Consider the following 23,000-nt stretch of genomic DNA (forward strand, 5'->3'; position numbering starts at 1 on the left):
ATGTTTTTGTTAATCGCTTGTTTTGATTTAAAAAAAAAAATTATGATTAATTAAAAAAAGCATATATTACGGGGTTAATTTTTAATCTCCTTTGATATTTTCACCTTGAACGCAACTTTGATTTCTTAATTATCATTTGTCAAAGATTTTTGACCACTTACCCAACTACTCAGTCGTCATCCTATCAATCATTCTCCCTCTTGATGCCTTCTTTGGCAACTCTTTGGCCATAGAAATTAACTTCTTGGGATCTCTCATTTAAGAATAATTATAAGAATGTCGAGTTTAATTAGTTTGGTTCATTGCTTATTATTGTATATATAAGAGATTTCTCATTAAAGTTAAATAGTTTGGAGAAGCAAATAAGGATTGAGATGATTCGGACGTTAGGGCGATGAAGAAAGGGTGTAACGTACATTGATTTCAAATATGAAGAACTAGTTTCTTGATGTATTGATCCATTTATAATATCATGAAAAATTAATAAAAATTTGAGATTGCTACGTAGTTTTGATAATAGGTCCGAAAAAGTATCTAAAATGATGAAAATTTAGATATTTGCATCCAATTGAAACAAGGAACCATGACATATATGTTTGAAACAGATTTCATTTTAAGAGATTTAAAAAAAAATACTATCTCATTAAAAAGTTCTATTTTATAGTACTTTCAATACCCATTGTTTAAAGTTGTGAAAGATAGATAAGACAATACCTTGAAATACATTAAATAGTTGGAAGCTAGGAAAGGACAGAGCTAATGCTTTGGATACATCTTTGGTTTGTTTTCACCAACTTCTAATGCAAATCATTGGAACTCTATTAGAAAATCAAGCAAGCAAAGACAAAATAAGACGCAGGCTTTGAAAACATATAAACTAGCTCTTGGTCTTTTGCTTCCAAATGATTATGGTTAGGTTGGGTGTCCCTAACTTTCATAGTCTGCTTGTGTGTGGTTGTGATCACCTTTTTTTTTTTTTTGGTAAAATATATGTGTCTTCTTCCTTTTGTATCTTAATAAATAATAAAATTTTCGAATAAAAAATGGGTTTTTATCAAATACAACTCTTCTAAAAATTTAGTTAAAAAAGGGTTACTTTCCAAGCATGGTTACATAGAATTGTAGTCATTTGATAGCGTTCAAATAAGACAAAAAATAATTATATAATTGAATGACAAAAAAAATTTTATTTAGATAAATAATATTATCATTTTTGTCCGTGTGTTATGAGACGAAGAAGACTCCCTCCTCCCTCTCTCCCTCTCTCCCTCTCTCCTAATGTTGGGATGAAAGTAGTTATGGTATATAACGAGCAAAATCGAAAATGATAAGAAATTCTTTGGATAGGCACCTTCATTATAAGTCTTAATAAACGAGGTTTTTTTTTTTTGTCTATCCTACTTAAGGGCCCATAGGTCAACTACAAGCTAAGGGGGAAGGCTAAGACAAGCCAATAATCTACAACTACCAATGGGGAGAGGGGACAGAAGGGGACAGAAGAATCAATCCCTTGACCTCCTGGGGGGCATGCCTCAACTGACAAGCCACCAACCAACCGAGCTAGCGGTTGTTTGCAATGAAGGAGTTTGACTACCAGTTTTTTTTATAATTGTCATGCACAATTAACTCATTAATAACTAAAAGAATAATTGAGATATCACTGCAGGGTGTACCAGTGCACGAGACTCCCATCACTATTGGGTCTAGGTTGGATCATAATACACTCACACTTATCCTACTTCCGTAGAGAGATTGTTTCTAGACCTGAACCTATGACCAGTACTTGATCAAGGCTTGGCTTGGTCTGAAGGAAAAAAAATAGAACTTGCAAAGAAGCGGATTATTGAAGAGAATCTTTACCTCTTCTCATGGTTTAAGAAAGAGACTTTTCACAATATTCTAGAAATCTAGTCATGTTCCAAAAAAAGAATTAAACAAACTAGGAATCTTACGTGTATTTTTGTTGCATCAGAGCCTTGCCTCATCTGGCAAGTTTTCAACCCCCTACCCTTTTCTCATTTGGCCCTAGAAAAACCCCTTTTTCAAGGTAAGTTCACCTCATTGTGAAAGATTCCTTACTTTAAGATCTTGATGTTCATGTATATATATATTTATAGGGTTGAGGTGGCAGCAAATGGGGTCTAAAAGGCATCTACATGCTCACCACATCACCTTTTGTCTTTTTTAACTGTGTCCATTTCCAACAGGAAAGATGCCATACATGGCAGGATATGGGCCTTTAAAATGATAAAGGCAAAGTACACTTCACAGCAAAGCAGCCTAGAAGGAACTTATGCCTTTACAAGATGACCAGTCTTTGCTTGTGGAGAGATCTCAATTAACACAGTTGGAAGTACGGGGGTTAGATATCGTTTTAGCTCTAATGAATCCTTGAATTCACAAAGTAAAATTAACTTTTTATTCTTACTATCAAGAAAAACAATAAACGAGTTTATTGATAATTTTTAAGCTAAACTCAATAAAATTTCAAATTGAGCTTTCATAGGTAGGTCAAATTACATAGAAGGAAGTAAGAGAAACTTGAGAAACAAGCCACTAGTTATGTTAACAAAGCAAAACTAAGAAATAATCAAATGGCGTCTTAAACTTTGAAGTCCCAAAACACCCTTTAAACATGCAAATTTGACCTTTGAACCGGTACTAGGGCTTTGGCTGCCATTTAGATATTGGGATAGATCATTATGACTCCAATAATTCCACCTGTGTCAAAAGTTATGGACCCCAGAAGCTACACTGGTGAATCATTATTCTCGAGTTGATCGTGTAAACTTTTGTCGGTCCAAACCATCTAGAAATTCTTCCAAAATCTTCTCTACATCATCAACCCATAAGATCACTAAAAAGACTCTTTCTTTCTAGGGAGAGATCATGTTGTCAAGAAGGAAAGCATCTTCCTTGTGTAGTGGTCCAATGTTGAGCTTTTGTCTTTAACGTGCTATCCACTCTACTTAGCAACCATGTTACATGGTTGAATAAAGAGGCCATGCGCCTCCATTTCCCCTCTCTCTCTCTCTCTCTCTCTCTTTTCAAGATCTTCTTAATCTTCTTTATGAGAATGCATGCGCTTGCTTAGTTAAACATCCCCTATATATTATAACCAATTCTCATGACCTTCTCCATCTCATGATGCCTTGTTGATTATAATATTAACACCCAACTATTACTCTTCCTTGATTCAAAATAAACATTTTTATGAGGTTGGGTTTGTGTCACTTCATTAGTATTAGAGTCAAGGATAAACCACAGTGGAAGTGTGGATATAGAACTAAGGAACCACGGAATAGTCTCACATTGCCTGAGGATGTACCGTGAAATGACACATTTTAAAACCGTGCAGATCTCAGTCCAAAGCGGACAATATCGTGTCATCTATGAGTCTGGATTTATAGCACTTCAGATTATAATATTAACACCAAACTATAAAGTACTGTTAGAACAAACATCAACCAAAACACGAAAAAAACAAAAACAAAGTAAGATGACACAAAGATTTAACGTGGTTCACACACCAGTATGGTGTGCTACATCCACGAGCGAAGACGAGGCTATTTCACTATGTAAATCGGAGAAAGTTACCATAGAGAATTCTCAAGAACATCCAAAACGGCGCTACTGCTCTCTCCCTGAAACCCTAAAACAAAAACCCCCCAAAAATATCAAAGCGGATCATTCTTCAAAACGGGTCCAAAAATTCTAGACACACATAACAAGTACATACTCAAAGGAAATAATTAAATAGAAAACAGCCCTTTTTGTTTGTCTCTTGTACGTAGGCACGAAATCTTGTTTCTCTCCCAACTCCCAACTCTTTAAGAATGAAATCCTTAATTTATAAAATTAGTGATGAGAGCTAAACACTTCCTTAAAATATCTTCTTATGAAGTTGTTATCGTGACTTCATATGTTTTTTTTTAATCTTAATTAATATATCTTGAGTACGTAGACATGTTTGAATTAACTAAACAGATTAACTTATCCTTGGAATGCATATTTCAAGGGGAATGAATGTGGCCAACAACTAGGGTTCAAACAAAGCTTCACTACAGCTAATAATTAAGGAGCTAAATTTATATATAATTGCACTCCTCTAGCTTGAACTCTCTTACATGAACCCATTGGATTAAATAGATCTTCTTCCTTAATCTCATTTGATGCATGGATACTTCTAATTTTTCCCTTCACCTAATCGTTGTCGCGAATTTCGACTCCTAATCCATGTTGTCCTTTAATTAAGATCCAATCTCAATTTTATTTGTCTAACTTACCAGACACTAAATTAATTAACTGGATTTTTTATATTACTGTTAACAAGATCATTAATTAATAATAATCATGTATGTTATATTAAAATAGCAGTAAAGCTATTACTTGATATAATCTTCAAATATTAAAAATAAAGAATATTGTTGGTGAGGGACATGATGGTGGTGCTCATGAGAAGTTGGATAAGTACAACTTAGTTTTTACAGGATTGGATAAGCTTTTCTATTCTATCTTCATAAGGGTTTGCTGATTGTCTACGTATATATGTTCTTGTAGACTACTCATGGGTACGTATAGGGATATGTAGCATGCAATACTCAATTGCTTGCTTGGGTGGATTTAGAAAAGGATTCTCAATACCTTCCTAGACAAATGTGTTGGGGGTACAATGTCTTGTATTCTATCGCTTGCATTAATGGGTTGATTCCAAATCCCCGTATAGGGTTTCGTTATATGGGTATTTAGGTGAATTATTTGGATAGGGTTTCGCGATAAATTTGAAGCGAGAGTTTTTTCTCTGCAATTGATTTGAGAGAGGTTTGAGGACGAACGACTATAACCTTATTCTACATTTAGTGAAACAGATCTCATCTTACCGTGGATGTAGGCAACTTATCGAACCACGTAAATCTTTGTATTTTCATTATGTGATTGTTTATTTGCAATTTCCATTCTTTTTCTGCATCATTATAGATTCACGTTTTTCTACAAAAAGTTGTGTATTTAACTAGAAGATGAAAGTGGTGGAAATACTTAAAGCAAGAAATAATTCCACATGATGAAAGCTAGATAGAATGTGGGGTAAAAACTTAAGGGAAAGGCCACACTGGCAGCACCATATGTTGTCCTCTCATTTTCTATTTTTTCTGACACACACATTCTCTCTCTCCTCCTAGACTTGTAGACCTTTATGTATATATACAAACCGTATGACACCCTTTCCCATGCTTTTATTGACTTGAGCGTGGGAATTCCTTTCCACACGACGGGCAGCATGGTGATCCTCTGCCTCAAAGGACTGAGACAGGCGTGCAAACAGATGAGGGAGAGGGTGAGAGAGGAATAATATTATTCAGTCAAGGCTTGAGAATAGTTGCTTTCTTCCTAGATGAACCCTTTCTTATTTGTGTTTTGATATTTAGTTCATGCTTCTTGAAAGAGAATTTTTTTTAGGGGAAATATAATGATACTTAAATCAAAACCCTCTGAGGGTAGTTGGGATGGTTAAGAAGCCAACATCTTTGAATTGCTAACAGATTAATGACCATGTCCAAGAAAAAAAATCCTTCTTTATTGTTTTAGGGGCCCAGAAAGCAGGAAGGAACCAAAAAGAAGTTTGTGCAAAGAAGAAGGAAATGAGGGTTTGCTCACCATGTGCTTGATAAAATTTAATAACCAAGTTCAAACTAGTGCATTGCCAGTTCAAGTTGGTCATATATGAATTTAATCTGACAAAACTAAATAAATAAGTAAAACTCTTCATAAAATCTGTGTGTGTTGGGGGTTTTTTTTTGGGGTGGGGAGCTCTGTAATCCTTCTACAGTACTATAGAATGAATAAGATTTTGACTTGGAACCACAGTTTAAATGCCCTGGAGCAACATTACCAAGATGGTGATTCCATCCCATAACAAGAACAAATTAGTGATTTTAATCAATTTGAGTCTCAAATCTCAACATTGGAGGTAGAGATGGTCCATGTGTTTGTCTTGTTTCTGCTTGCCTTGATGAGATGGTAGAGTGCCCCTCCCACCTCTCTCCCACCCCCCTCCTCCCCCACCTATCTTAAAGAACATCTGAAAAAGATAGAAGAAAAGCCAAATAAGTTATAGCTATAGAATTTTATTAAGTTATGCTCAAAACGAATAATGATGTTTTGATCATGATGATTATGATTATGATGATGATGACGCTTTCCGAAGTAAAGTAATGTGTGTTGTCCTTCTAATCACCTCTTAACAAAAGACAAGGAATTAGGCTTTGATGTGAACTAGACAATAATATGGAGGCTTCTGGTATAACATTTAGCTTCTGGAACACCAATTCATTAATCTGAAAAATTCATTTGGCACATTGCTTCTTATAAAGTGAGAGCTGACTTTGCGGCTGAGGATCAATCACATGTTGAATGGTTATGATCATTAGATCAAAATATTGTTATCTGGATGTGACCCATGAAAGGTTAGGATCATATGTTCTTTCAAGAAAAAATTGGACTCTTTCATGATGGAAGTATTAGTTAAATTCACATTTGAGAATAACAGTAGCTGCTAACCTGTCATATTCCAGCTTACCCATTCTATCATCCACTGTAAAAACTTCTTTCCTTTTTAATATTGGTCTTGATTTCTGGTATAAATCACTAGAGGAGACTATTTTCATAATACAGATTATAACTATAGATTAGTGTGAGTAATAATTAAACTAATTTAATTGCTTTTACAGTTCTGTTTTGTGACAGAAAATGCAAAAATCCTCATATTAACAGATCAATTCTGTATTAAAATCTATCAATAAAGAAAAAGGTGAGAGGAAGACATGTGGGGTGTTTGAGAAGGTCACATGAACAGTAGAAGAACACAGCACATAAAGCCATATGATTCTGAGTTTCTTTCTCATCTTCCAGTCTTTGTCATGGAACAAAAACCAACCCATCCAAGAGAGATGAATGACAGTTATATATGCCTAGGTTGTATGAGCTGTCAAGTTTCGATTCGTCCTTGACTTCTTATAAAATCCTTGAGTATAGGCAAGCACGAATGTGAGGTGGAAGGTGTTTAACTTTTCCATTTTAATTAGCTACAGATCTTACTCAGATTATATACCTGTCACATGAGATGTGCTAAGGTGAAATATTTATAACATAAAGAGTCTTCTTTTGCATCATTCTCTATAAATCTCTTCTTCTCTTTTGCTTCTTCCCAAATCTTTCCTGCCATGAAGGATCAGTTTCCCAAGATGGCAAGTTACATACAGAAGGAATTGCCATCTTGTCTTCATGGAATGACAAGAAGTACTGAGTGGTTGTCTGATCCAATCACTTGGGATGGTGATGGTGATGGTGCAAGATCTTCATCCCCGTCATCGGAGTGTAGTTCCTCAGCAGGCAATGCTACTGTTGTGTCTTTGAACAATAACTCTGCTGAATTCTCCACTCATGTTATGGTACCAGAACAAGGATGCAGGGTATTTGCTTGTGCTGGTTCTATATCAAGCTCTGTAAGCCCAAGTGGAGCTGATATTGATCAAAGCTTCATCCCTGTAAACTTTATAGAAACATTCCCCCAATTGGCAAAAGTCTCTCAACCATCTTCACTTCCATCTTCATCTCTAACTGCATCAAACCACCCAAATTTAACTCTGTTTTTGCAGGAACCAACCACCATAGAGACCAGCAAACATATTTCCAACACACTTGGCAAGGATCAGAGCTATCAACCCATGTCATCCTCACAGAATCCATTGCTCTCTGCCCATGATTTTCATCAGATTCAGCTCCAATCAGGGATGGAATGGCTCAAGATCAATAAGAATTTAATGAATTGTACTTCGAAAGGCCTCACTGACCATTGGCTTGGAGTCAGCAACACACAGCCGATGAAGTGCACTGGAAAAGGAATTCAAGATCATCATCAGAGGACTTCATCATCTTCATCTCCAGGTAAACTGTTTAGGGGTGTAAGGCAAAGGCATTGGGGGAAGTGGGTTGCAGAGATCAGATTACCAAGAAATAGGACAAGGGTGTGGTTGGGGACCTTTGACACAGCTGAGGAAGCTGCTTTCGCATATGACACCGCCGCTTACAAGCTAAGGGGGGACTATGCACATTTGAATTTCCCAGACCTCAAACATCAACTCAAGGCCAATTATTCTCATGGTAGCACTGCAGCTCTCCTGGAAGCAAAGCTACAAGCATTCAATGACCAAAAGAAAGCCACTAACATACCACTACCCCCTTCGTCGCCAAAGAAACGTGTATGTCAGAGTTCAAGCCTCAAAATCTTGAACCAAAAGCCGACGAGAAAAGATTGTTCATTCGATTTGGAGAACAGAATTGTATCTGAAGTAGTTGAGACCAAGAAGACTCAGGAGTTATCAGACATGGATGCAGTTCTTTTGAGTAGAATGCCTTCCTTGGACATGGACATGATCTGGGATGCCCTTCCAGTATCTGATTCATGACAAGAGTGTCAAGTTTTTTTCAGTTTCAAATTTCAATTATTGAATATGATACAGAAGTATGTTAAACTGGATTGAGAATTATAGTAAGACCCATCAGACCATTTGAGATCAGATAAATCTTCAAATGGGTTTTCCTTTTTTCATAGTATAGCTCAAATTCCATAAGTAGGAAGCCCATGAATTTTACTTTCTCCATAGATGTCCAGATTTTGGATCTCTGCTTTCTGCTTTTCTTTAATTTTTTATTGCCTCAAGGTGGCCTTTTGATGAAATGAGGCATCATTCACAAATTTTTTGTGTCTATGTTCAGTTCTTTTACAGTATCTTTTTTCATTCTTTGTGTTGCTTTCTTCCTTTCTTTACCAAGAAGGTACTGTTATTCCACATGAGAATAGAACTAGCTAGAACATGGGCCATAGAGGGGGATACAAGTATACCTTAATTCTCTTTTTTAAGACTTTAAGCTTCCGAAACTAGAATGTTTGTAGGCTTATCTCTTGTAGGTTATATCTGCCAAAATTAGAAAGTGGGGGAGTGGAAATGATTCCTGGGGGGGACCCTTCTTTTAAGATTGGACTTGAGGAGACACTTAAGGTTATTGGATTATCAAAGGGCCCATTATTTAGAGAAAATATCTAAGGCTAAGGCATTGGATTGTGTGTTAAATTATCCTCATCATTTGAAACAAATGTAGCTGATGATGATGAATAGGGTGATAGCAAATGGGCACAACTCCTTTCCATTACCAAGAACCTTAGGATCCTAGCCATTGGGGTAGTTTCTAGGTTTTTTTTTTTTTTTTCTTTTCTTTTTAAGAGTTAATGCTCCTAAAGATTAAAATCTTGCTCCCACAATGTTGGAAGCAAAACCCCATTGGGGAGGAAGGGATTTCTGTTCTTGTTTTTGTTAGTTGCAGAGGAGTTCTTTAATTTTTATTTTTTTCTTCTGGGGGCGGGGGGAAGTTTTAATTTTTAATACACGGCCGTGTAAACATGCACGGCCGTGTCCCCTCTCACAAAGAGTTGGAAAAGTCATAAACACCCACCCATTAATTAATGCCTTGACTCTTACTCTCTCACATACACAACCGTGTATGAAAACTTTCCCCTTTTTTTTGTTGAAAAAGTTTCCTCCATCAATACGAGGCTGAAACTGGTAAGAGAAGTTGAAATAGAGGTAGTTTTCCTTCACCCTTGGTCAGATGGTGTGCAATTGGTATCAGGAAACAATACAGGGGTATTATTGACTTTGTACCATAGGAGAAGAACATTTATGACCATTGATGAGTGTACTTTTCCTTAAACCATGGTGTAGGAAAACTTTCTCCTAACATAAAAGTCCAAATTTTAAGAACTTGATGAGGTGGGCCGTGTGACAATAACACCCATTGACCTGGCTTACCCGCCTAGACCCAGCCCATTATACCCGCCTAGGCCCAGCCCATTACCCAATACCGAGTCCGTATTCTCTCCCCACGTGGGGAGAGTAGTTACCACTTGGGTCTTGTACTGAAACCAAAAACAGAAGAAAAGAGTTGTAGACTTTGTAGACAACTTCTAACCCTCAAAGACTGAACTCTGGTTGTGGAGGATAAGGAGTTTCAAACTCAAAAAGCAGAATTGCGTTTCATTTCGCGGTTCTCAATCTCTCATGGCATCTCTTACGAGCTCGCAATGCTTCAGTGGAACTTCAATCTCATCAGCCCAACGTCCTCCACTTCCAGAATTGAAACCCAAAAACTTGCCCATACCGAAACCAAGGCCACAAATCCCAACCGTTTCTTCACCTGCTACTACCCAAGTTGCGAACGCAGAGACAACAGATATAGCGACGTATCCGGAAAACAAACGGATTGGAAGAAGCAGCAGCGGAAAGGAAAAAGAGAGGGAAGCTCGGGAGAGGAAAGAACTAGTGAACCGAAAGATTGCTTCTCAGAAGGCTATATCGGTGATACTGCGCAGAGAGGCCACAAAAGCTGTCATTGAGAAGAAGGGAGGTCCTACCAATTCGAAGAAGCTCTTACCCAGGACTGTTCTCGAAGCCCTTCACGAGAGGATCACCGCTTTGCGCTGGGAATCCGCTCTTAAGGTTGGTTCAATTCGGTGCAATTCAATTCAAACTTGTCTCACTCTGGCGAATTTTGAACTGGGTTTTTATTTTTTTCCTCGTTGAAACTAGAGAGTTCAATTTGCATTGAAATAAAAGAAAACTTTATTTCCCAAAAAAAAAAAAACTTCAAATGCAAGGTGAAAAATTCTTAATCAGTCATAATTTAGTTCAAACTAATGTGTAGAGAATGATGAGACACTTGATCAACTCGATGCGATTCTGTTCAGACTTTAAAAAAAGGGGACATATTATCAGTTACAATGCTGAAAAAAGTAATTAAAATTGTGCTACTAGTGTGTTGAGAATGAGGCGACAATCATATGTTTAATAGGTTGGAATTTCTTTCCCCCCTCTAACCATTGCTCAAGGCCTTGATCCCAATCCACCGACAGGAAAGAATTAAATGCTAGAAAGTCCTACACTTCCTCCATGAGAATGTGGGAAACGGGGCTTATTTCCAAATTAGATGGGATGATTTTCTTCTTTTGGAAGTGAAGGTTTGTACTAGTGTACTCTATGGAAGTTGGAATGGAGAAGGCGGAGCATGTAAGAATATCCATGGACGCTCTGCACTAACAGAAGGCAGCTTGGGTTTGGCTTGTTTAGCATTTTTTATAATACTCATTGTTTCATGGCCATGCAGTGCTCATTTTGTGAAATCAGTTGATTTGTGGCAATATTATTGCTTACTAAGTTGCCTTGTAGTTGTATTCTCTAATGCTAGGAAGAGGAGTTCTTGAAATGAGATCCAGTAGTTGAAGCTGGACTATCATCTTTGTGATTATCGATAGAATATGAATATTTAACAAAGTAGGCAGCAACCGGCTTCTGTTTAAGAACTATTTTAGCCATTTGTGAGTTGTTACCTCTCTTCTTTGACCAATAAATGTCTGTGCATCAAGGACTGCTTGTGGCATCTGTTGTATGACATCATGTTCAAGATCAACTATTCATGTTGCCTCATAGGCTTGGTGCATTATTGTGGATCCTCATGCGGATGTTAAACTTACATAAATAACTAGGCAGAGTCCTTTAAGTTTGTTTTTCCTTGCTGCTGCTCAACTTTTCTCCAGGAAGCAGAATAAGCATGTGAACTGATGGATCAAATCTGAACCTCCAATAGCCTCTGGGATTTTCCTTCCCGAAAACTTTTCCCCACCTTAGCAAAAGGGCTATTAAAAAAAATTTCAAAGCTTATAAAGTATCTTATTTAAGAGAATGCTTCAATTCAAGCGCAAGCCCCCACTTTGACTATCAGCAAAGTACCAAAGTGGTTGCAGGAAAGGAACGAGACAATTTGGTTGTTTTGGAAAACTTGTTATATATTTTAAACAAGCTTAAACTCTACTGTAACTCCAAAGTTCAATAATAAAGTGACAGTTGGAAGTGCTTTCTTCACCTGAAACAACCCTCCCCCTGCACTTAAAGTGGCCTTCTCTTGATGCAGATCAAATCGATTGAAGATGATCTGCTGGTGATGGGTTAGATCAATGGAAGAGAAGGAGAAAAAGAGAGAAGAGAGAGAGGAGAGAAGAAAGAAAGCCCCAAATCGTGGGGAGAAGGAGCGAGGAAGGAGGCAACAACCTCAATTTCAAAGCCAAATTAACTATATTCCATTCATTCAATTGTGGGGGAGGCTATGCCTCTTAAAATGTGTTTATTACTGAGTGGCAGACTTTAAAAAGGAAACTAAAAACAAAACAGAAACTAATAAGGACACTCCATGTGTGGGCTGTTGGAGGAGCCCCTTGCTGACTCACTGAGTGAATAAGTAATAAAAGACTAACCAACTAATACTCTCTCCCTTCCAACCGTAGGCTATAAAGAAGTCCTAAGTTGACTCAAACATCAAACATTAAAACTGAATTAAGATTACTCCTATGATTTAAATAGTGATCAAGCTCCTAAAATCTAGCGAATTGACTTGTGGGTGGAGAGGATCTTTATAAATCCAATCAGCTCTACTCAAATTCATACTTGTTACAAATCCTAAACTATCCATGTCTTTCCTCACCACTTCTCCTAGAGTCATTTTGGGCCTACCTCTGGCTCTTTTAGCTCCTTCATATCAACCCTCCTCCTTTATCTGGGCTAGGGACCGATAGCATAACACACTAGCGGAGTTTTATATTATTACAATATAATATAAATTTCCTACATTGCACCATGTATCTAGCCTATATTATTACAATACAACCAAGATACAAATCAAAGATCCAAAATAGAGGATCAAACCACATCCGATGGTGGTGATCATGTTCCTGCATTATTTCTGCCATCTGATAGGGCTTTAGAAAGAGATGGTTCGATGAAGATTGATCAGATCAATCTTTTTGTGATTCATTTTTCATTTATGTGGAAATATTATTTTATGATTTTCTTTGTTTCTATTTTACATTTTTTATGCTGGTGAAACCTTGAAAAAAAAAATGCTCGGATGCTGCATTACTGATTCTTCCTTACCAATTCTCTTCTAGTACCCTCTTTTGCCTCTTTCATTGACTACATACTCTGGAGAGGTCGTATTGTCTGTAGCAAACCTCTGTAGTGCATATTGCATTGTTGGAATGTCGTATATGCTTGTTCTTTCCTTTAAAAAAGACAATGCCATAGAACTAAGTGCCTCTCTAATTACATAGTCCACACTGGAAATATTGAACTGTAGGTATTTGAACTACTACGTGAGCAGCTCTGGTATAGGCCCAACACTGGCATATACATTAAGCTTATTGTCATGCTTGGGAAATGCAAACAGCCTGAGAGGGCCCAGTCTTTATTCCAAGATATGGTTGATGAAGGCTGCATAGTGAACCATGAGTCCTACACTGCCCTTCTTTCTGCGTATAGTAGGAGTGGCCTCTTCGACCAAGCATTTTCCATCCTCAACCAGATGAAGAAAACACCAGGTTGCCAGCCTGACATCTACACTTACTCCATCCTTATAAAATCCTGCTTCCATTTCTTTGCCTTCGACCAAGTACAGACTCTGCTCTCAGACATGGCAGCCCAGGGAATCAAGCCCAATACCATCACATACAATACCCTCATTGATGCCTATGGGAAAGCTGGCAGGTATCCAACCATATATCTATTTATCTGTATGTATTCTTTTTGTTTTGTGCTTCTGTCTAGATGCAAAGAGATTAGACTCCTTGTTTATTTGTTTGTTTTTATATAAGATTTGAGGAGATGGAATCAACATTAATGCAAATGCTTGGTGAGAAGGACTGTGAGCCTGATGTCTGGACCATGAACTCCACACTCAGAGCCTTTGGGAGCAGTGGCCAGCTTGAAACAATGGAGAGGTGTTACGAAAAGTTTCAGTGCTCTGGGATCCGTCCCAGCATCAAGACCTTCAACATTCTCCTAGATTCATATGGGAAGGCCGGTGAGTATGACAAGATGAGCTCTGTGATGGAATACATGCATAAGTACTACTTCTCATGGACAATTGTGACATACAATGTGGTAATTGATGCATTCGGTAGGGCTGGTGACCTGAAGCAGATGGAATACTTGTTCAGACTGATGAGGTCTGAGAGGATCAAACCCAATTGTGTTACACTATGTTCCCTTGTCAGGGCTTATGGGCGAGCAGGGGCTGTGGACAAGATTGGAGGTGTCTTAAGGTTCATTGAGAACTCAGATGTGATGTTGGATACTGTGTTTTTCAACTGCCTGATTGATGCATATGGAAGGATGGAATGCCTGGCTGAGATGAAAGATGTTCTGGTAATAATGGAGAAGAGAGGATATAAGCCTGACAAAATCACATACAGCACCATGATCAAGGCTTATTTAAGTAGTGGCATCACCAGCCGTGCCAAGGAGCTTCAGGATGTAATGAACAAGAGGGTGGAAACTGGATCACACTTGGATGAGCAAAAAAAAAAAGACTTTGACCAGCACTCCCGTGCTTAATTCTTTACTCTTTCTTGTTTTGTTTCTTTTTTCAATTGTAAATTCTAAGAAAACAAAAAGGGGTTAAAAAAAATAAAGAATAGTTTTCATTGTCTTTTATTTTATTCCATTACACAAGCGAACATATTATTAATTCTTTACTGAAAATCAATAAAGAGAGAGTTTATTGTTATTTGTTTCTTGTTTTCACTGAACTAGCCATGTTACCTCACTAACTCTTCCTTTTTCCACATTGAAGTTAATACTTACCTGTCTCAGTTAGGTTTTAGAAGTAGATTGTTAAGCTTATCTAATCATGTTAAGCACGCTGAGTAAGATGGGGGGTTTTCCCAGATCTGAGTTATCAAAATTCACTACTAAAATCAATCACATTCAACAGAATCAAAATGGCTGTTCATTTCCTTCTATAAACCAGTCATTCCAGTGTAAGAAAGTCTATTATGTACATTACATGAACTAGATAGAGATGAGTGTGGCCATCATTAATATGCAATCCAAGAATCATGTATATACCTAATAGTATGTACCAGATCTGTCATGTATATAAGATCGAAATACAAGTGTTCATGAGCAAGGCCAATCAGGTCCCTCAGTGGTTTAGCCCATTGCATATTTATGTGTCCATGCCCTTGCTTTCTCATTATAAAGCCTCCTTTCTTGGTTATAAAGGCGAGCAATTGGATTCAGAAAACCCTTTGCATTTGGATCAGTAAGTAGGGAGCATAGGGACAGTAAAACCTTGTCAATAGTCAAGGCAGGAGTCCACTTGAATATTGCCATTCGCATCAATATTTGGATGATAGACCTACAACCCAGATCATTAAAAGGTTAGTATTGATCTGATAGAAGTGTAGCTTCTCGAATCTATCAATGATACAGAAGAGAAAGATATTGGAGCATATCTAGTGTAGCAGAGTTATGTTTATCCTTAAAGATAAAACTGATTAAACCTCAGATACAACTATAATCAAGAAAAATAAAGTAAGATCATTAGAGCCCTCATACTATTCTATTCTTCATTCCCTAAATTGAAATGCTTAAGTTCTCTGTTATAAGCCAATCCTCAAGAGATTATTACTTGTGGGGGGAAAAAAAATCATCGTTAGCATGAAAGTATGAGCATCTGTCCTACACATTTCTTCAGTTCATGTTCTTATTCATATAAACAAAAATGCCAAAGAATTGCTTGTTTTCCTTTGTTAGGAATTTGACTTTGTGAGGTTTATGGGGGTAATCCCTGGGGAAACATACAGAGAGAAAAAATACACCACCTTCAAATGGGGTATCAACAGGACCCATGATTGCTCCCTGCCACTTGAAGATCTCATTTCTAACAAGCCCACCACTGCAGTGACTTGGAGGATCTCTTGTTATTTTTTTCAAGTTCTTTCTGGAGTCTCTTCCTTGCAAAACTGGCTGGAGAATTCTCAACTCCTGGATTTGAAACCGTAGCAGCAGAGGAAGAAGATTTTGAAGAATAACAACCGAAGAGATGAGAGACAAGCTCTGTTATACCCGCACCCCGGGAGTATAATTAATTATTAATTCTTCCCTGTGACGTGTAGTTATCACTGCCACGTATGCCGGTGAGTTGTTCTCACTGGTGGTTAAACCCAGCTATATTGACCATAGTACGAGGTTGCCTGTGGAAACTAGTCGGGACCACGGAGGTTGCACCTTGACGTGTCGAGGGTAAGTAGTTGACCAAATTTTGTTGTGTGCTTCTGCGCCTCTCAAAGCCCTCGAAGTGTGGTCCAAAGGCCCGACCTCTTATGGTGGGAACCACCTTCCTACTCGCATCGGAGGCAAGGTTTCGGCTGCCTCCGACCACGCATCCAATGCGCTAACAAGGACCCTTGTGGGTGAGACCTGTGGCTAAGGTGCTATTGGTGCCCTACCATGTTTGACCCTACCCAAATAGACCCTAGGTTACACTTATGAGGCCTTATCCAAATAGGCCAATAAATGTGAAGTCTATATGAGAGAGAGGGGTAAGACTATTCCTTAGTCTTTCTTTTTTCTTTCTCTTTCCTAACCTAATCGTGAAAGGAGAGGAGAGCTTTGAAGAGAGGAGGAGAAGGAGGAGAAGGAAGGGAAGAAGAAGAAGGAAACGGCTGGGTTTGGAGCTTTAAAGAGGGCACCTCGTGTGTACCTCAAACCAGGTAAGCCAAGTGCCCTTTTCCCCCATTTTTCTCTCTTCCCCCTTGCTCGTTTGAGCTTGGGTGGTTCGTTGGTTGCAGCCCAAGATGGGGATTTCTTTTTGGAAACCCAAAGGGTTAGCTCGAGCCATGTGTAGTTTTCCCTTGTAGGATGCTATCCCATTTTCATTACAATCCTATAAAGACCTCTATTTTGACCTCTTGCTGAATCTATTTGATTCTAAAGCTTCAACCACCAAAGAAAACCCCAAATCTGGATTTTTGAGCTTTTGATCCTTTAAACCCCCTTAAATCTTTGAATGTTGGGTGTTTCTAAGACCCAAATAGACTCCAAGACACCCCTCCCTAGTCCCTTGAGGCTTAGAGAACCAAATGGGACAACCCTGGGCTTTTAAAGACCTTGAAATCACACTTGGGTTGCATCGGAGGCAAGAGCTGCGTGAGTCCGATGTTTGCCTCCGATGTGTCCCGAGCTGCGAGGGGAAGGTCGGAGGCAAGGTCGGGAGGCAGCCTCGCGAGTCCGACGTTGCCTCCGATGCGGTTTTAAGGCTTATAACTTATGTAAACGGTGGGGTTTCTCTATGAGGCCTCCCCTACCTCTCTCACACTCTTATTCACTTCCATAGGCGCCAACATATGTGCAATGGGGTGATTTTGAGCGGGAATCGTTGCGCTTATACAAACTCCATTTGAAGTAATTGGTGAGTGGGTTTGGGTATTGTTTGAGCTTGTTTACTATTGCTTATTCATGCATTTATGAATTATATTGTGACATTATCATTCAAGCATGATTGCATATTTGCATTTATTCTTATTCGATGATGATGATTTGGATGATATGGATTTGTGTTGGGTTACGGTCTGGGAAATCTGCACCGGAACCCCGAGTACGATGGAATTGTATATTGCATCTCATTCTTGTCGTATCGCCGTGTTGTCTTTGGTACCGGGTGTTAGATGGAATGGGACGTTGACACACCGGATGTACCTCTCAACACGATAGGATTCATGTAGTATATCCGTGGTTAGGCTCGGTTCCTATGCTACGACCCTTACCAACAGGGGTTTAGGTGTTGGGTAGCGAGCACCTGCGCTTTGTGTGGAGAGTTAGAGAGGCCAGGCCGGGGGTAGTAATGGTTATCGGGGTGCCGCCTGCGGGTGGTGATGACTACGACGGCGCGGGCTCCATAGTAATAATTGAGGTTGCATTGTGGTGAGAATGGAAGGATCCACAATGTCTTCCCGAGTTATTGCGTAGCATATACCCAATGACTTAGCATTGTGTGTTAGGTGGTAAATGGCTCGAGTTCCTATGCTACGACCCTTACCAACGGGGTTTAGGTGTTGGGTAGCGAGCACTGCGCTGTGGAGAGTTAGAGAGGCCAGGCCGGGGTAGTAATGGTTATCGGGTGCCCTCCGGGTGGTGATGACTACGGCCGCGCGGGCTCCATAGTAATAATTGAGGTTGCATTGTGGTGAGAATGGAAGGATCCACAATGTCTTCCGAGTTATTGCGTAGCATATACCCATTGACTTAGCATTGTGTGTTAGGTGGTAAATGAATTAATAATAGCATGCACCATGGACTATTTGTGATTGTGTGATTGTGCATCCCCTTTTCTCTCTCACTAGCTCGGTGGAGCTAACCCCGTGTACACATTCTTTTTAGATTTTGATGCGGATGATTCTTGTGGAGCCAGAGACCGTGGCGAGGATCATGGCGATGGTTGCCCATGATGATTGTGCCTACGGGCTGTATTGATACTTGGGACTTGTTCCCTTCTTTTTTTTTTTTTTGGGGCCACGTGCCTTGTATAAATATTTATTATTATACTTGTTTTGGGGTAGTTATGCTTTATGGTCATTCGGGATATCCATCCAAACTATTTATGTATCACTTAGCCGTGTGAACATGAGGTAACTCAGAACGCTTCCGCTTATTTTATGATCGTTGGAAATGTAATATTCCTTTATCTTTCGCACTCTGATATTATTGTATTGTAATATTGGTTTATGACTGTGAGTTGGCCACTGCATCGAGATCCTGGCGGTGAGGTGGGATGACGCGTGTCACCCCAATCATACCCTGATATTGTATTTTATCCCTTGTCGGGATAGGGGTGTGACAAGCTCCATTTCCAGAACTGATTTCAGATTAAAAATAGATCAGATGGTAGCCACAATCAGGCTGAAATGATCATTGAAGTATATATAGAGAGTAGAAGAGGCGGTTGAACAATGAACGGAGGGAACCTGACCACCTGTATGTTTTCACTCAAAAGCAACCCATTTAGTTCTTCAAATCTATTCTGTTTTCATTTGCAGAAGTTGCTATAGTTTGAGATCCAAGACTCAAAGAAACAAGGGTAACTAATGACTTATAGGCTATAGCATGAAATTTATCAAGAACAGAAATATCAAACTAGGAAAGGGATAAAGTGTAACTTGTTGAAAACCATCTGTATTGATCTTTTTCTTTTCCCCAAATACACATGCATGCCATCTATAGAAACCAGGAGCAAGGAGAATACTTCTAAATCACTACTATTTTTTGCTTATTTCAGAAGTTCAACAATAATACATATAATTAGAGAAATGAAAACCAATGGAAGACGAAATCTGGTGTATTATTTTAGAGCAATAAGTTCGCGTAAAAAGGAGCTTTAAATATCCTTGAACTACTGAAAAATTGCACTACTTAAGACACTAAATGCCTTCAGGAAAGAATTATTCCCTTCTTTACCCATTTTCATTTTACATTGCTTCCTGCCCAAACTGACTAATCAAAAGCAAACAGGAAAGGGGTCTGGGGGTCCCTTTTCTTGTTTGATTGCTAATTTTCACTTAAAAATGGAAAATCTATTGGGTTACCATTCTGGTTCACCCAGTGCAGTTGGCCAGACTGACTAATTAAGAACTTGCCTAGGAGGACAGCTTTCCTCTACCTTGGTATAGCCGTCTAGGATAAAAATTAGCCTGAACTATATATCCTCTTTGACTCTTATAATTAGCACCAAGTGGAAAATGGAGAATTGTAGCATTTCAATGCAAGTAGTGCTTGTAAGTCTTTCCAAGTATACAGTTAAACAGATTAATTTGATATGTGAAACATTCCATCTCTTTAGAAGAAAGTAATTTACAAGCTTGCTTTCTAGTCTCGAGAGTTTCTAGTTACAATTGGACTCTATTTTTCAGTCTCTTGTACCATATGGACTGATAATTTGGCAAGTTAGAGCTTTCACTTGCTTTCCAATGTGTTGAATTTCTTGCTCAGAAATGTGAGGCAAGATGATAATGTGAAAAGCATATCCACTAAATTTAGAAACCAACTTTATAACCAATTTTACATGTAAAGGAATATCCATCATGATCCTTAACAAAAGACCTCCATTGAGCTCCAGAACTACCAAAAAATCAGAACACAATTCCATTACTTCTTTCTTTAGCAAAATACACTTTGATTCTACTAGCAGTTTTGACAAGAGCTGCAACCAGAGTTAATTTCCATTCCTTTCTTACATTTTTTTTTTCTTCTTTTTTTTGGTGGGGATGGATAATTTTCTTGATTGTTGCAACTGACTCTATCAAAACGAGAGAAAATTAGAGCAGCAACCTCAAGCTCCCACCCATGAATACATAAAAAATTTCCATAGGTCCAATCATATTGTTTGTCCTATGGAAATCTTTTCTTCTTCTTCTTCTTCTTCTTGTTGCCGATTTCATATATTTAGGATTTTTGCTGATTCGAATCTAAATCAATGGAAGCTGATTCCGTGTCTGATTCCTAGTTTTTTAAACTTGATACAAACACTCCCTAATTTTTTTTGCAACATGAACAAGATAATTGGGTTTTTAACCATTGGATGAAGGAGATAGTCTCTAGATAAATTCAATCCTTCTTTACAAACAAAGGGCCAGATCTGAAAACTCAACTATTCTAGGATGTCTTGCATGAATTGCCCGTGCCGAATTGGCTGGAATCGGGATCAATCATGGCTGACTCCAATCCGAATCGGCCAACTCACCAATCCTATTCTCAATTTTTAAGCCATGCCCATAACCCAACCATGTGCCTCAGATGAAGGTTGAAGCCTCCTCTCTCCCTCTCCCTCTCCCCTCCCCCCCCCCCCCCCAACAAACAACAGGCCTTTTGGCGGGTTTTCTCCATTATGGTCTCTTCCACCTTTTTCTCACCTGACAGATTGGGGGGAAAATAGTTAGTCCATAATGAGAAACAAAATTCATGAAGCAATTTTACCTTTTATTTATCTAAAAACTAAAAAAGAAAACAATATTTCAACCTCACAAGAAAAGTCTTACCCAGGGTGGTCGTAGATCAGCGCTTTCGTGCACCTTACTCAAACAGGGGCTCAGCCATTGCTACTAATCCTTAATTTAAACAGGCAAAGGATGCACACACACACGGATAATTTCCTTCCCTGGCACACTCATGGTCCGGCTGAAACACTGGGCACTCCAACTAGTTCAAGAGGTTCCCCAGTGTTGCCAGCTCGGACCACGCTTATGCATGGAAAGTTGCTGTGTTGCCGAGGATTTCATATCAGAGCTATAAACATCACTTGCTTTTCTTCAATGTCATCAACTATTCCTTTATCTCCTTCCCATGGCCCAGACACACTCATGTTCACTAAAGCTCCCCCCACCCATGATAAACCATTCTAGGAGATGAGTTGTGTGTGGTTCTTGTAAGTGATTAAGCTTCCAATAATGGGTTGACTGGTGAATGCAGAGCCCATTCTGCGGCAAGCTTCAGTTTTCCCCCAATGGTTCAGCTTTGTGTTAATTGTCACGTGACCCTTTCCTTCCCAAATGGGTTCAGTTTTCCTCTCTTTCCCAGTTTCCCATAGGCTCAAGAAATGTGGGGTTTCTCTTTTTGGTTCATAGTAAATATGGTAGTTGAAATTTAATTAGTTTCACAAGATTTTCTAAAGATAAGATCAGATAACAACAAACCTATTTCACACAGAAGAGTGTCTAGGAGAGAAGTGAGTGCATAACAAACTAACAAAGATTGGTGTGATTACACCAAATTTTTACTTTGGTAGTTGATTGTCCCTTTCAGCTTTCAGCAAGTTCTGGGCTGAGCCCAGTTTGGCATATGCACTCAAATTTATGAGGTACCAGAGCTCACAGATTGATCACATGATCATATCTTACACCATCAATGGGTTGAATCAGTTCGTCCTTCAAAACATCCACTTGGTTTCTTACTTGAAGAGAAGGATCTCAATTTCCACTCCGTCGGTCCGACCTAAGGGCAACCCAAAAACTGAACCAGACATCAATACATTTAAGGGTTTGGTTCTAGTTTTTCTTACTAGGTCTGACTGAAGAACCAAGATGGCTTTGGTGTCCGGTTCCAATCTAACCCGGTTTGATCAGCTCTTCCAACCTGGTTTTATCCCCCCATGGTTTCTGCCCAATCTATGGCCTTGGCTGCCAATTAGTGTTTATTTTGAGATCTGTCTGATAAGCTTAAATATCTGGTTGTCAACCCAGCACCAAAATTTAAATCAGAGTTCAAAACAGAAACCCTTCACTCCTCGGTCAGAACAGCAAAGCCTAGAGTAATGTAAGAAAAGGAGGTTGAAGGTGTAAACCATATTTCATACTTGGGCCAGGCCTATGCAGAAGCTGCTCAAAGTTTGGCTTCTTGCTCACCATTAACTGAATTTGGACTGGCAATTCATCAAGTCACAGACTCAGTGTATGATCAAGAGTAACCAGAAACTCTTTCTCCAACCCAAGAGGAGATCATTCCATGAAAAAAGTCACTGGAAAATTATGGCAATGTACTCATGAAACCATGCACAAAGAAGGTAAATCATAACAGGGAAAATTAAATCAGAAACATTTTCTGCTATTTCTCTATCTACTGAAAAAATACCACGAGAAATTTAAATCAGATCCACAGTTCAAAATCAGGAATTCAAAAATAGTGGAGTCTCTGCTGACCATCTACCAGATCACCCGGAACCAGAGAAGACAGGTAGAGAATAATTGATCATCCGTGGATCTTTGAGAGCATATGTCCATGACAGCACACACATCACATGATGCAGACCTGCATCATCACGTATCGCATCTAACAGCAATACATTTGAGAAGAATAGTTTCCAAGGATATTCCATCACCAATACCACATAGCAGGGAGAGAAGACTGATGGCCGTGCAACGTAAGATCTCAATAGACTACCTACCAGCACACAAATGGTAAGATGTTGGGGGTTAGCCCAAAGCTTGAAATGAGCATGGATCTTCAAATGACCTCCAAACAAAGAATGCTGTATCAACTCCCATTTAACTACACAGAATTCATAGTAAG

General features: G+C 38.8%; 2 protein-coding genes across 2 annotated transcripts; both read left to right on the forward strand.

Annotated features, from left to right (window-relative positions):
- Positions 1-7,177: 7,177 nt before the first annotated feature.
- On the forward strand, positions 7,178-8,736 carry LOC122669014 (ethylene-responsive transcription factor ERF062-like). The gene has a single exon (XM_043865621.1). The coding sequence runs from the start codon at positions 7,221-7,223 to the stop codon at positions 8,463-8,465; it is 1,245 nt and encodes a 414-aa protein (XP_043721556.1). The 5' UTR covers positions 7,178-7,220; the 3' UTR covers positions 8,466-8,736.
- A 1,298-nt stretch (positions 8,737-10,034) lies between these two features.
- Positions 10,035-14,543, forward strand: LOC122669013 (pentatricopeptide repeat-containing protein At5g48730, chloroplastic). The gene is made up of 3 exons (XM_043865620.1): positions 10,035-10,553; positions 13,240-13,646; positions 13,754-14,543. The coding sequence occupies exons 1-3, from the start codon at positions 10,116-10,118 to the stop codon at positions 14,493-14,495; spliced, it is 1,587 nt and encodes a 528-aa protein (XP_043721555.1). The 5' UTR covers positions 10,035-10,115; the 3' UTR covers positions 14,496-14,543.
- The last annotated feature ends 8,457 nt before the right edge of the window (positions 14,544-23,000 follow it).

This window comes from Telopea speciosissima, chromosome 7 (genome assembly GCF_018873765.1).
Source record: "Telopea speciosissima isolate NSW1024214 ecotype Mountain lineage chromosome 7, Tspe_v1, whole genome shotgun sequence".
In the NCBI taxonomy this organism is placed as follows: domain Eukaryota; kingdom Viridiplantae; phylum Streptophyta; class Magnoliopsida; order Proteales; family Proteaceae; genus Telopea; species Telopea speciosissima.